The sequence below is a fragment of the Conger conger genome, chromosome 7 (assembly GCF_963514075.1).
Source record: "Conger conger chromosome 7, fConCon1.1, whole genome shotgun sequence".
In the NCBI taxonomy this organism is placed as follows: Eukaryota; Metazoa; Chordata; class Actinopteri; order Anguilliformes; family Congridae; genus Conger; species Conger conger.
The window spans coordinates 35930011-35944982 of record NC_083766.1 but is presented as its reverse complement, the minus strand read 5'-3'; the positions used below and the strand labels follow the sequence as shown (position 1 = coordinate 35944982).

General features: G+C 42.9%; 1 protein-coding gene across 1 annotated transcript in view; it reads right to left on the bottom strand.

Annotated features, from left to right (window-relative positions):
- igsf9bb (immunoglobulin superfamily, member 9Bb) overlaps positions 1–8537 on the bottom strand; it is a 134781-nt gene extending 126244 nt beyond the window's left edge. Inside the window, exon 1 of the mRNA XM_061250243.1 lies at positions 8242–8537. Coding sequence (XP_061106227.1) covers positions 8242–8305 — 64 coding nt within the window. The 5' untranslated portion in view covers positions 8306–8537. The remainder of the gene's footprint in view (positions 1–8241) is intronic.
- Between the last annotated feature and the right edge of the window lie 6435 nt (positions 8538–14972).

The following is a 14972-nucleotide window of genomic DNA, read 5'->3' as shown; positions in this document are numbered from 1 at the left end:
TATTTCAGCGTTTCAGCATCCAGTCCTGATTTTGGTAATGCATCAATACATCTTATGGTAATACATCAAACATTGAACAGGTTGTATCTATTATACCTCTTATCGTTTTTTACAACTGGTTATTCCGGCTAAATTTTGTCCCTTTGTATGAGGGTAAAACGTTGATGATATCTGGGATTGAAACAAGCAACGTCCTGGAAGGAACAGGCCACACCAGCATGTGCAGTAATGTATTCAAACGGAAGAAGTCCATTGAGTCCATGCATTATGTTGTTCATTCCGCGTCCAGTAAGTCAGCGTGCAGAAGCAGGCTCCAGAGAATGCACAGCTAAAAGCAGAGCTTTCATCCCAGGATGTTCAGTTTTAGTACAGCATCGCTGGGTGTGCTTCTCCCCCATGATTCATTCCCCCCCGACCACGCTCCCGCAAAGAGATCATGAGATCTCGCCCCTGGGCCACTGAGATCTGATGAATACAGGAGGTGTCATTCCAGGGAAAAAAAACCCAAAAGAGCAGAGGGACCATTCCCTGGAGGAGATTACTCCCCTGAGCCATGCTCAATCCCTGCACATTCCAAAGTGTAAAGTGGCTAAGATTAATATTTAAAGCTTGTCGCTTCTTTTCCAGGTGTGAGGCTTTTTTTTTGCCGTTTTGCCGTTTTCCCATGTAAAAATCAGGACTGGATTATATAACTTCCTGCTGACAGAAAAGGTGGTTCTGATATCCTACTTGGTCCTGAGTACCTCTACACATGGACACACACATGCATACACACACACACACACACAAACGGACGAATATACAGATAGAAAGAAAAACGGGAAGAAAGAGCTTGTCTTCTAAGATTCAGAAATTAGTTTAGGTAAACTGTATGTGCTTCAAGAGAACATTCATTACAAGCTGTTCTTATGGTAATACATCAAACATTTTACTGAAAATACAACAGAGCTTGTACTCACTAAATATTTGAAAAGTTTGTCAGAGTTTTGTTTCATTAGTCTGCCTGCTTAATGAATCGCTGCATTCTAATTATCAGCAAGTGTGTCACGGACCATGAAGAGGAGACATTTGGTATTCATGTTTGGTAGGCTCTGGGTCGGAGGTAGAGGGTGCACATCATAAATTAATCAAGCCCATTTTTCAAACGATGATGGAGTGTTTATTTCTGTTTTGATAAGACTAAAATAGTAACACGTTGACCTTAATGCTGCCAAAAGAAAAATGGATGCATAATTAATTCATCTCCACCTTTCATTATGTTGCGGTTCCTGGCGGTGGCTTTCGCCAGCACTTCCTGTCTTGCATCAGTTCATTCCGGATAACAACCAAAACAACAGAGCCGGTGGTTTTCGGCTCTTACACAAGGGACGGGCAGGGGAAGCGGAGAGGCTGCGTACACTGAGTCAGTCCTGGCCCAGATATCCCATTGACTGGCATATGAAGGCTGGCAGCTTTTATGGAGCCCAGCCGTTTGCCTGGAGCGAGAGGAACCCGCTGACGGGTCTCAGCCCGAGCGGCCTGGAGCCGGTCCAGACGCACGTCCAATTACCGCGCAAAAACCTGTCTCCCCGACGAATGCCGCTACGATAGCCCCAGCATACGCGAACACACAGAAGCAGCGCTAACACTGAAGATAGTGTGTGTCTTCTTCAGAGAGGCGTGAGTGTAACGATGAAAATCTGATTATCCTTGCACGTGCATGTGTGTTTTCTGCGGTTCAGCATCGTGGCTGCCTTGTGGGATGGGAATTATGAGAAAGGAGGAACCCCAAAAAATTACATTTGGGGTTGGCAGAGAAGTGCAGAATCAGCAAGAGAGCATTGCTGCCAGTAAGGTGCTGGCTGGGCCTGTCAACGAAAAGGGTGCGTGCAATGTACCATATCAATGAGTATGGCACAGCATGCTGAAATAGCCCTATCTGCTCAATAATAATCTACGGCTGTAATATAGCATTTAAACCATGCCCGATAAGGGCCTCTGTAAAGCAGATAAAATAAAATGGTTTAAAAGCCAAGCCGTTTATACAACCGAGTTCCCTGTCTTACCCCACGTCCAGGCCACAGAGGGAATACTGCGGACTGAAATCTGCGCTACCCAGCCTTTGAAGGGCTGTACGGTGAGAAATATCATCTAGGTAAGGTACGCTGATAAGACTCACAGGCTAGCATCCTACAGTGTAGAGCTTCGACTAAAACTAGCTACCGCCGCTGGGTTCTTTTAAAAAGGCATATCACCCAAAACAAGATCATTACTATGAACATTTTTAGACAATATTAATTCACAAAAATATGTCGGACTATGACGGACTAGCTAGGTTTCGCCCCTGAGAACTGGGAGCCGTGTTTACACGATTTTCCCAGAGGGAAAACATAATAGACCAAAATAAAGCTTTAAAGGGCATATTGGACTTATCTTCCTTTCCTCCCCAACTGTACCTCCATAGGTCTGGCCCTCAAGTTGCCTCTGCGCTGCCCTAGACCTGTGTCAGCTGCACTGCAGTGTTTTAAGGCCTTGCAGGCCACGTAGCACTGGAGGTAGCGGGCTAGCACCCATCAGAGCAGAGCCATATCTCTCACTGATGAGAACCCATAGCCTGTGGGCACCTATCACATTACCGGGAGAAGCTAATGTAGCTTTAACCACAGGAAGCCTGCAGGTTTACGTCCACCCTACCCCTGGCAGAATGAGGCCAGTAGGAGTCCCAGTGCTGCAGCTAATGACAGAGCTGAGATACGTTACATACGGTGACTATACATCTGCAGGGCCTGGCCTGTGCTTATTCGATATTACACCTCACCGTCAACAACAATTACAAAAGGGTAGGAGAACTATTCCAGTTCATGTTAATCGTTCTGCCATTGTATTTAATGAGATTTATTATTATGTACTATTTACCCACATTTTCTTGTGCTCTTTAGGCCCTCAGTGTGAAGTCTGAGCAGGATTCCTCCTGAGCAGGCGATGCATTGACCTTGTCTGCGGGAGGGGCGAGTCAAGCATCGCCAGGATGAAAGTCAAGCTTGATTTCCACCTTGTTTCAGTATTTGGGCCAGAGTAAGTGCTCTTTGCTACTGATCCCACTGAATTACTTTACTGGACACTTCCCCGTTCTTTATTAGCCTGACTGCAGAATGTATTTGCACCTGCTAAGCGACAGCCAAAATAGCACACTCCATTAAGGACCTGGACAGACTGTACAGTAGTTTCAAATTTTGACTGGTGCACAGGTGTCAGCCAACAGAGGCATTTATGAATTGCATAAGCAACTATATCTTGATTTTGAGAGGGAAAAATCGATCTTGCATGTGAGTGCAAATGCAAATCTTAGCATTTTTAGCACCACTTATCGATAAGCACTTAAATGACAGCCAAAGACTATTCCAGTGTTCATATATGAAACCTTTTATGGTGGTGAAATCTATCACTGAACCTGTGCGTATAGCCAATTAGCTCATTTAGCCAGGGTAATTGGTACAAACATAAACCTGCATCCACACCGGCCCTCCAGGACTGGAATTTCTCACCCCAGTTATATGGTAAGCTAGGGTCTATTAATGTCATAGTCAAGTTAGAAAAAGTTGGCAAATATAATATCGCTGAACAGAGTTGGCAATAACACTATTGTAATGATAGTTTTCAATCAATGTGTTTCTCGTAAGTGTTAATTTAGGCTATTTTTGTTATTCTTAGTTAGCTAGGTTTTTTATGCATCACATATGGTAGTCATATCATGTCCTGTATTTGGTCAAATAGCCTCCACAAACCATCACTGAGAAAATGTGATCACTGTCTTAGATGGTTCACCCTAAGGTGTACCTATTGCTGAAAAGGTACGTTTGGATCCCAGATGGTAAGGTGAGATTTCCTTGAGATCTCTTGAGATGCTACTGGCTGGGTTCTGAGACTACATTAATATCAATGAGCCATTCTGCTCTGGAAAAGCACCAAACACAATGCTGCTGCATAAATATAAGAAATTACTGTACTGTATAATATTCTGAACTTGCTCTTGCTCTTTTGTCTAGGTTTTCAGGGCTGTGAATTTCAGCTAAACAAGCAATTAATTGTATATAAAATGTAATAACATTTTTACTTTCTGTTGATGTCTCAGTCATACTCTCATATGTTTTCTGTTTGATAGGACAATTTAATGGCAAACTTATTCTTTTTTTTAAACCTTTATGCTTGTTTGGGGTTAAATGGAATAAACTGCCAGCCACCCCCCCAGTCCGTGATCACACTCTCAACACCCCCTCCCCCATCTTGGTACATCACAATGTCTCCCATCCGCTCAGTCTGCGATTGCTATCTGAAAATACCTGCCCCCCCCCCCCCCCAGTCTGTGATAGCAATCTGTATCAAACCTTCCCCTTTTTAAATTATGATGGACCTGGATTTCTTCAAGCCCGGATGGGGGTCCATTGATCATAAAAGGCTGTGAAAAGCCCTGCTCCAGAGTCACGTTCCAGCTCGAATAACTGCAGGAGGAATACATTATTAAAATAAGAGCCCGGTCCTATTCTTCACATGAGCAACCTGTGGGCACGATGGCGTCTGTTCACAGCTGAGCAGGGCAGTCATTGCGTCGGAGTAAATTCCATGTACTGTGGGCACGGGCAGATGGCCAGTGGACTCACTCGCTGTGTGAGGAGATGGGAGGCCCGATTCCCTCCCTCCTCGGGGGCTGCTTCGGCTAATTACGTGCAAGGCCACAGTCCGTACTGGCACGGTTAGGAGTCCATACCACACCTTATAAACTTTACATCTGGCCCTTAAGGCTGGTAGTACTGACCGCTGGTTTTCATTCTTTCCCCTGTAACCAGAGGCTGATTTAGACCTGGAACAGCTGGAGACTGGATTCCCTGGCCAATCAGTCAGTGGCATTGATCAATGAGTATTACGAGGTACAACATAAAACTAGCAGTAGTACTAGTCTTGAGGGGGTGATTTGAGTCTGCCTAGTCATTCGTAAAGTAATGAAAAACAATGACTTTGGCAGCTGTGAACTGCTGGCGACTCGGTTCTGGACAGTCTCATTGGATTTCAGTTTCTTAAATGCCATTTATCTCATTTAAATTCATTCAACGTCAGATCCATTTTTCAGGGTGATTGACAGAATACATTGCAAGAGCTCAGTGGCACTCAAAGCTTTTCCCTAGTGTGTTCAGAGGTCAGTGTTTTGTTAAGACCGGTCACCACATGTCAACTGACCAATGTCAGCCACATTATAACATTAGAATTGCAAGCAGATGATTGGAGGACATTCCAAGCCAAATCATAAGCCTTGACATGTCAGAACAACTCAACCACCTTTTAGGCTGTGCAGTACACTGTAGGATGGATGAGAGCATCTAGACCAAGACTATCCACATATTTCAAAATTCAACAGGTGCACCTTATTCTCCTTAGAAATTGCATCAGCAGAATTTCACATTCTCTTGAAGCACACAGCAGAATGCTGAAGCGCAGCAAAAAAAAATAAAAAAAATAAAAAGAACATCACCAACCCACAACACAAAAGAGATCACGATTAAAGAGAAGATACCTGCTCCCGCCAGCTGGCATCCACGCGGGCCCCTAATACGTGCCACACATTACAAACCATCATCTTATTTTCATTCCAAAAAACGCCCGCTGACCTAGAAAAAGAGAGTGTGCGGAAGGGGGCGGCGGTAAGCGATCCCGTTCGGCGGATAATTCCGTCTGGAGCCGCGGCACCGCCGGTGCGCCGCGAGCCGGGCTCCCAGATTAGGCCACTCAGGCGCAGAGGAGGGGCTTGTGGGAGGCGCGAGGGGCCGCAGGGCTGAGGGAACTCAAGGTCTCTCCGTCTGCTCTCCTCGCGGCTCGACGCCACGCTACTCTGCCCCCGACGCGGGGACCGCAGGGTGAGTCTCCTCATTCCCCCCTGCTCTAACTGCAGCCTGCGCGCGTTTTCTGCATATGCGTACGTGTGTGTATATTTGTGTGTGTGTGTGTGTGTGTGTGTTCTGTGCCTGCGTCTGTGTTAAACGCACAATTGTAGCATTCACTCAGGCATAGATTAGTCATAATCAGTTTCAGGGAGAGAGAGAGATGTGTTCTTATCACGCTTGAAGATGCTACGCCTTTCCAGAGTGGGTGCAGAGAGGGGTGGAGGTGAATGTGGGTGGCCGTGTACAAACCCAACGCGGTCTGCAACTGTCCTCCAAAACCCAGCCCCACCCCCACCTCCACCCCCACCTCCACCTCCACAAGGCCCCTCCCTCTGGCCCCAGCTATCCCATAAAGCTCAAGGCACTTTTAGCGGGGAGATTTCCGCTGAGTTCGTGTTGATAAGAGAGAAGCAGGAAGACTGGCTCCCTTCCAGCATAGCGTTGGCAAAAGGAGAGCCGTTTGCCAGCTGACAGCTTGAGACGGTAGCACTACAGCAGCGGGCCTGGGTCTGTGCGCCTCTGCGACTCCAAACGCTACGCGCGGAACCCACAGTCCCACAGTTCCTGGCTGCGAAGAATGAAGAACAAGGAGCATATGCAGGTGTGCGCACGAGAGGCACAGCAGGCGCGGCCAACCGCCTTGGTTACAAACCCACGTGACCGAGACGGGCGAACCCTTACACCACAAGGCTCACGAGCACTCTGAGCCTTTTGATGGAACAACTAATATAGAGATACACGTAGATATACAGATATACTTGGGTGAAGCAATTCTTTTAGGTAGATTCCTGTTTATCATGAAAAAGCTAAAGTTAAAACTCCAACACAATACAAAAAACCTGGTCAGCTCCTATCCTCATCTAAACAAAAAACAGTCGACAAAAAAAAAAACAGAGTGTGGACCCTTCCTCAATATTGTACAGGTATTCAGTTTTGTCATTATAAAGCCTCCATTACAATATTGACTGGACATTGAAAACACACAAAAAAATCACCAAGCTCTGCACCCTCTGATTGCTGCTAGTGGTAATAGAAAACACTGACTTAGAAAATAAAAACACTCCAGAAAACCTTCAAAGGGTCTTCGAAGGTTTAATACTATGGTAATAGGACTTTAGGTGGAAGTCCTCACAAATCTTGCTTTTATCATAATATAAACCAAGTCAGTGCAACATATTCATTAAAAACCTCGGATCATCTTACAACATAGGCTCGTTGAACATTTCCTTAGTGAAGTAATTGGGGTCTATTACAGCAATTACGCACAGGGTAATAAAATGCACTCCACCTTGTGGACACCACTGGAGGTGCAATGCTAAGCAAGTCCACCTGGGTGAGGTAAACTAGCATACATTTCGTTAAGAATATTAAAAAAATGCGTCATAGTACAATTGAGACATTTCAATCATAAACATTCCAAACGTAGAATAACCCCAAGAAGTGCTCTCTCTCTCTCTCTCTCTCGCTCTCTCTCTCTCTCTCTCTCTCTCTCTCTCTCTCTCTCTCTCTCTCTCTCTCTCTCTCACACACACACACACACACACACACACTGCAACCGAAAGACGCCAACAAAAATACGTCTCCAATCGTATATTTTTACAACAGCATGTTACACTCAGTGTAAGCGGTTAGTCATTACTGTTCCACACCACGCTGGGAGCTCGCACACCCCTTTGCAGAACTATCTACCTAGCCTCGCACAGTCACTACAGTCTCCTGGCAATAATGAATTCACAACCAATGGCTATTAATAGAACGTACAAGATACCAATTTGATTACAGCGGTCTGTTTGGCAAGCACAGGGTGCATTCTTTAATCACCAAAAATGCCATTAATGCATGACTAAGGAAAATCCTGTTATTCCCCGATATGAATTTCATTATAAAATGAAGAGCATGCAAACGTTTTAGTGTGGTGCATTTCCTTTTTTTCATTGTGCACCTTTAATTATAACAGTAAATCTTCAACAAACAATGGTTAATCTCTCCTAGTATTATAACTGTGTGTTAATTGTAATGCCCCGCTTTTCACCATTTTGGTAGGTTTACAGCGGATCGTCTGAAATCCTTAGCCGCAAATCGTCTTAATACCATTCCTTGAGAAACCAAATCTGCACAGCGCTGATTTGGTTAAACTAGAATTAATATAATTTCTCGTATTGAAACATAGTCTGGATATCTGCAACAACTGATTTAAAATGAAAATAATCACGTATATCTATATAACCTACACGACAATTTAAAGCACATTTTATAAATTTCAGAAAAAAATATTTACTAAGAAAAAAACTTATGCACGGGAAGCATCACACATTGCACTTCAACTCACCTTGAGCTGCCGTTCCGCGGGTGCTGACAACACTTGCTATCAAAGTGGCCACATACCAAATCATAGTACTATTGCCAACCAGAAAGAAACCTCATCATATCTCAAACTGCGCCTTTCAATAAATCTTTCATAGCCGACCCCCCTGAACGGTGAACGCGCGATCTGCTTCTGATACCCTTATATTCATGCCCTATACACTTTTTCCTCTGCTCTTTCCTTCATTCTTTCCCTCCCCTTCTCTCCGTTCGCATCCTCTCGTAGAGACGGAGCACCTGCACCAGCGATACGAAGGCTGACGGAGCTGGCTTGCAAAGCCAACGTGAAACCAAGCATGACAATTTAGCTACTGGATCCGCCTCCGCTACATTTCCATTGGTTAGCGTGGGAGGATTTGGGGCGTGGATTGGTTTGTCCTCCGTCGCTCCTGTGAAAGTACCAGGCGAGCCCTGTTTCAAGGTGAGTTGGAGCGTGAAGTTTCACTGGAACCGCAGTATCATGCGCAATAACAGAGAGCCGAGTTAGCATCTTCTCATCATTTCGTCGTGGCCCTTTTTAACACTGGAATTTCGCAGGAAGTTCAGCGAGCCGATGCTGTACATTAAATTCACAATATCTAGTATGATCACATGATAGTCGGTGCGAGGGAAATATTGCACTACGCTCGTTGTGTGTTAGGGGTATCCTCGCTGCAGCCCGCCCGTGTCTGAATGACCGTAAACTTGACTTTAAACTGCAGACTGTTGCTAGCTAGACGTGATGTGCAACAAACTTACATTTGTCTACGGTGTAGCAGGTATTAATCATATCGACTTCTTTCAGTCTGAGCTGTTAAACAACCGTTTGTCTCTGAAAAATTATAAGATCAGTCAACGTGATAGGTTTTTATTACCTGCATGTTGCAGATCATACTGTTCCAATTGCCCGTGTGTCTTCCATTGGATGTAACATCATGCATATTAGCTATATAGCTACAATCCCAATTCAGTGACATGATGATGTACCGACGTTGGCTACGCGCAAATTCTTTCCAATTTAAACGCCTTAATACGCACGGTGCCGTAGAAAGCACTTGCACTGCAACAGTTATCAAATATCGGCGAATAGACATCTTGAAAAAAAATCGGTAATCTGTTGTGATTTATCTGCATTTTGTTGTAGAAATGAAGTAGCCCATTCCGGTTATGAACGAATACTATTATGTAGCCTACTGACAATGTTTAGTCAGCGTTACGAATTTAATAATAGTGATATTAATCGCTTCACACTTCATTCAGATTGTAAAGAGAATCGTGAATTAAAACGTTAAGCGTTAGACCATGAAGCCAAATACAGCATCAGAAGCAGATTCCTTCACACTCACAGTGACGGGGGCTGATTGCAGTTCAGACTAATGCTCAAGCAGAACATATTCCTACTAATGAACGATATGTCGCGGATAAATGAGAAAATATGCTGCTTCTTTTCTTTTTTATTTGGATAATGTCTGGTGTCTAAGACCTAAGACCTGTCAAGCTAAGAAAAACTCATGTTTTACGCACCCCCTATAATACGATGGGAATTACTGAGTGCACAATTTAGTAGTAGTCGTAACAACAGCAATGAGACATTCGTTGTTTACAAGGTTATTTTACAATCTCATTATATACATCTAATCTGGATCTTGAACTTCTTCATTTCATGGAAATAGAAATTTCTCTCTCAAATTTAAAATTGCCCATTGTTTCTCTGGAGCTGCTACCTACTCCACCCGCACCCACACACCCAGGAGCAACTACAGCAGAAGCATATGCATGTACCCCTCCGATTCTCTGGCATGTGAGCTAGCAGCTATTTTACACCCTACACAAGGGGTATCCAATCCGCTGTTCTTGTACAGGTGCGGTTCTTGTTTAGTATTTAAACTTGAATGCATGTGGTTGTCTTTTGCTGTATAAGGACTGTTTTTCAGAGGCAACTGTTTGCTTCACTCAGTATCTCATCAATGCCTGATGCCTTGCCATGGAGTTTCCCCCATTCTTCTCAATATGCATCCCTCCATATAGGCGACTTGCACAAGGAAGCTCCATTTTACACTTTCCTAAGCAAGATCACTGCTTTTTAGTGTTCACGTCTGTTCTCTCTGTGCAGAAGACATTTCTAGTGTGAGATTCCCTCAGAAGATAAGGATTAAAGATGAGAATGCACAAAGTATTATACTAGAATAAAAAACCCTGCCCACTACTCGTAAAAGAAGCCAAGGCTTCATCGGCTCACACTTAATCCATGTTGAGATACACTACAGTAAAATATTTACTCTTGCATATGGTAAAACAGACTGATTGGGTGATGAGATTAAATGAGTTTAGGCAATCTTTTTCATTGTTATATTGGTATTCTGACTATTTTGTTTCAAACTTTGCCAACTATGAGTCATGTGCTGTTTGCCTGGAATTGTTGGGAATGAGCAATAATTATTCTTCATTAAATTCTAAAACGGAAATCGACCATGTGTGGGCCTTAGTCACACTCCATATTCTGTTGTTCCATACCCCACATCAATTAGGAACTCATCCAATTATGTTTCATCACACTGTATGTTATGCAGTGACATAATGTGCATTTGTGTCTTTGAAATGTGTCATGATATGAACGATTGAATTTAGTATGCCTATCAAGATAAATACAGGCTACTTAGCGACAGTCTGTTGCTACTATAATAGTATTTGATATATTGTATAGTCTGGCATATTTTCCCATTTTTAAATTGATCTGTGTAGGGTGTAATAGAAGGTAGGGGAACAAATTAAACTACACAATAATCCGTTTTTTTTCCTGCCTTTCAATTTGCTGAGTGGAAAATCTAATTGTCGATGGATTTTTTAATTCGATGATCAGGTAGACCATCTGCATTAGAATGCAAACTTTGACTTTGTCCCAATTGAGCATATACTATTGCCATTTAAAACGTATATGGAACAGAACACAGGGGCCATATTATATATAATAAAATTATACAGTGTCCCCCAGTTGTGAATTATACAGGGTAATGCTATAGGGGGACTAGCACTGGCTTCATAACAGACTTATGCCATTGGAATGGTCATGTAGAGGCTGAAGCCCTTCCCCCTATATAATGTTACAGCTAGCTATGCATCCCACTGTGTGGCTGCCAGACACAGAATATAGCCAGGCCATAGAAGATCACTAGGGATGGAGAGTTGTAGTTAGCAGAGCATCCCTGGGTGGATTGCTCAATAGCGACTCCTGTGGTTGGTCAGATTCTTGCAAGCCAACACAAACAGTACTAATTGCTTCCAGACTTGACTGTAGGCAATGAAGGTATACACTAAGTAAAAAGAAAAGCATCCATTCCCACTGTGTTTCTTTGCCATAAAAAACAGATGGTGTGGCAACAGATAATGTAAATAATTGTTTGCCAATTCCAACCATGGCTCAGCAGGTAGGGGAGATCGGGGTCTGTTGTGACACAGGGTTGAATGTTTTCTGAGAACACATTCACACAAAACTGGTCCATTGAAATCAGAGGTGAAAGCGGATATGTATGGGGGTGTAATGTGATTTACAGCAGGCTAGCTTGTTTCTGATTGGGCAAAAAACATTGAGTAACAATGAACCCCGTGTCACAACAGACTCGATCTTCCCTACTTACCTGCAGAGATAATGATTTAGTGTCCGATGAAGTCCAAACACACAACCTTGTACGTCTCAGGGGCGATTGATGCAATTTGGCTTATCTTAAGGACGCTAATCTTATCTTTGAATATGTTTACCATTTAACATGTCCTTCACACCAGCTACTGATTTAACTTTCCTGCTTTCCTATCAACTCTTACAGAAAGTGTCTGTCTCTGAATGAACATGCAGAATATTCGACTCAATTTTGCATTCATCAATACCTCAAAACCACAAAAAAAACCATCACAATCCAGCTTTACACTAAGCCTGGGAGGTTGGGTGAGTGAGTGCTTACGTTACATTACATTACATTAATGGCGTTTGGCAGACGCTCTTATCCAGAGCGACATATAGTTGATTAGACCAAGCAGGAGACAATCCTCCCCTGGAGCAATGCAGGGTTAACACACTGTACTGTGGTTCTTCTGTACAGCCAGTCACATGCAATGTGGTTACGAATGTAACAATGAAATATAAATTGCTCCCGAAATACTTTAAATGTGCTGATCCCTCCTATGGGGTATGACTGCATTTATTCTATAGACGGTGAAAGAAACAGGACCGCCTCCATGAATAATCATGGCAGGGACACTTACTGGTACTGTGTAAGTATAAGACTCATGCAGTGCCTTGTCCTTGATATTTCTACTGGAAGAAATACAGCAATGGAGTGAAGAGGCACTGATATGAATGAAAGATCACCTTGAGGGAAGCTAATAAGAATATGATGTTCTCTTCCATCCAACTGGTATGTATTCCATCATATTGTTTGATCCTGTCAGGCTCTCTGTTTCTCTGTTTCCTGATTTCTGCCTAAGACCATAGCGTTTTCGCCTCTTGTTTCCCTCTGTGACCACCATAGTCTGTTTTCAGTTCCATTCACCTTCATCCATTTGTTTCAGCTGTCTCATTTCGTGTTTCCGCCTCCCCACTCCTTATATGTACTTCCTTCCTGTCTCTTGTCATTCAGTTCACCTGTTTCTCATTGTGTGCTTGTTAGTAGTGTATTTAAACCTGTCCTTGTCAGTTTCTTGTTGCTAGTATGTCTTTCTGTTATTCTGTTCCCTACCCCGTACCTGTGCCCTGTGATATTCTGTCTGTTCTGCTTTTGGATTTTCTGGTTCTGATCTCTGCCTGGTTTTTGTTTTTGTACTTTCTCTTGTTTGGACTTCCTGGTTTTTGAACACTTTTGGACTATGTTTAAAGCCTGCCTGATTACGTTTTTGAGTCAGCGTTTGGTTCCTCTGTCCTGAACACTGACAGATCGTACATACTTTTCCGTTATTATACATTGCCATCATCAGTATTAATTGTGAAAATGTCCTCCTGCTTAGGTGAGTGTTTGAAGTGCAAACAATGTTAAATACAAAGGTTAATGATATATACAGTGAGATCCATAAATTATAATAAATTATCTGTAATAAAATAATTGACGTGTTTAAAATGCAGATTTTCAGCTAATAATTTTATTAAAGAGTATTTAATAACTGTACATAATGCTGTAGGCATTCATACTGCAGGTTCTGATTAGTCAGGTGTGTTCAATTATTTCCTGGGTGCAGGTATAAGGAAGATTTCAGTATCTAGTCTTGATTCTATGCTTTTCCTTCCCTTGGGACTTGAACTCAATGGTGTTGGGGGGGAAAATTGGCAGCAGAGAGAAGTAGGAAGCTGTTGAAGTTTTGTCCTACTACAAAATGCATTTTGTAGTAGGACATTAAAAAGCCTTTGGAGAGTCATTGGCTTGGTCTGTGTCTTGCATGTCAAATGAATCATTCCCTGAAGTTTTTTTCTTCTGAAAAGCGCAGGCATACTGCCAGAATCTCCTTGGATTCACTTTAAAAATCACAAGGTGAACTAATGGTAATCACAATAATGGACTAATTTCATGACAGTCATCTCAAAGTCAAAGCATTTTATAATAAATAAACATGCAGTTCAAAAACAGCAAATGTTTAAGCGATTTGACAAACAGACAGAATAAGTTCCTCTGGAGCAAAAGCACAATAAGGTAATAAAGCAACAGAACCACACCAATAAATGCTGATCATTTTTCCGGTTATTAAAGGAGCCTTTTAAGTGAGAAATCGCAGAGAAAGCTACAGTGCTGTCTGTCATATGCTATCAAAGCAAACAACTGACAAAGCATTTCATGAGCGTTCAGTGATATGATACGAGTCCAGTTTAAGCCTGGTTATGTTTGATAGCACCAACGAGGGACAGAAACTCTTGAGTAATATCAGTGTCTGTTTCTTGGTGAGAATCCAGTGAATCAAATCCATAATAGTTTAGAATTCCAAAAATGTGCCAATTCAGAGAAACATCATTAGAATACCCATCGTACGGTGGAGTAAATTTTCAGTATGCACGCTAAGACAGTTATTAAGGGTGCCAATAATTCTGGAGCCCACTGTACTGTACTGTGCATGCCTTGTATAGTATTTATGTACATTACAATTACACTGCAATTCACACATACTTGGATATACTTGTGTGCTTAACCTCTGCATTTCTGCTGGAGTAAATTAATTGGCCTCTGCATTGCAGTTTGTAGCAGATGATTGTGAGGGAAAAGTTAAGGAAGCCCTGTTCTGAGGGCTGATACCCCATGACTCATAGTACATTCTGTGACTGACTTACCTGCATCTCTAATTGGCTCTGCAGAAATACAAGCTCCAGGCAGACTGAAGTGAAGGAACTAACACAGGCCTTGGAGCACCATCACACATCGCAGAGATGACTATCCAGACATACGTCTATCCCAGGAGCAGGGGGAATCCATCCACACAAATGGTTTCCTCGTGCATCACAGGCAAACCATGGATGTTAGTCAGTGCTGTGCTTTCACTCAGAGGTACAGTATTTCGAGCTGTCAAACCAACCTTGCAGTTAGAGTGTCTGCCAGGGGTTTGAACTTCACTGGAGCTGTGCGTTGCATAGTGTTGCAAAGGATCCCATTAGCCCTTGTCACAATAGGAGGACAAAGTGGAGGAGGATTTTATTTATACACCATCAACCGTTTGACAACTTTGAGCTTTTTCAATCATGACCTGTCA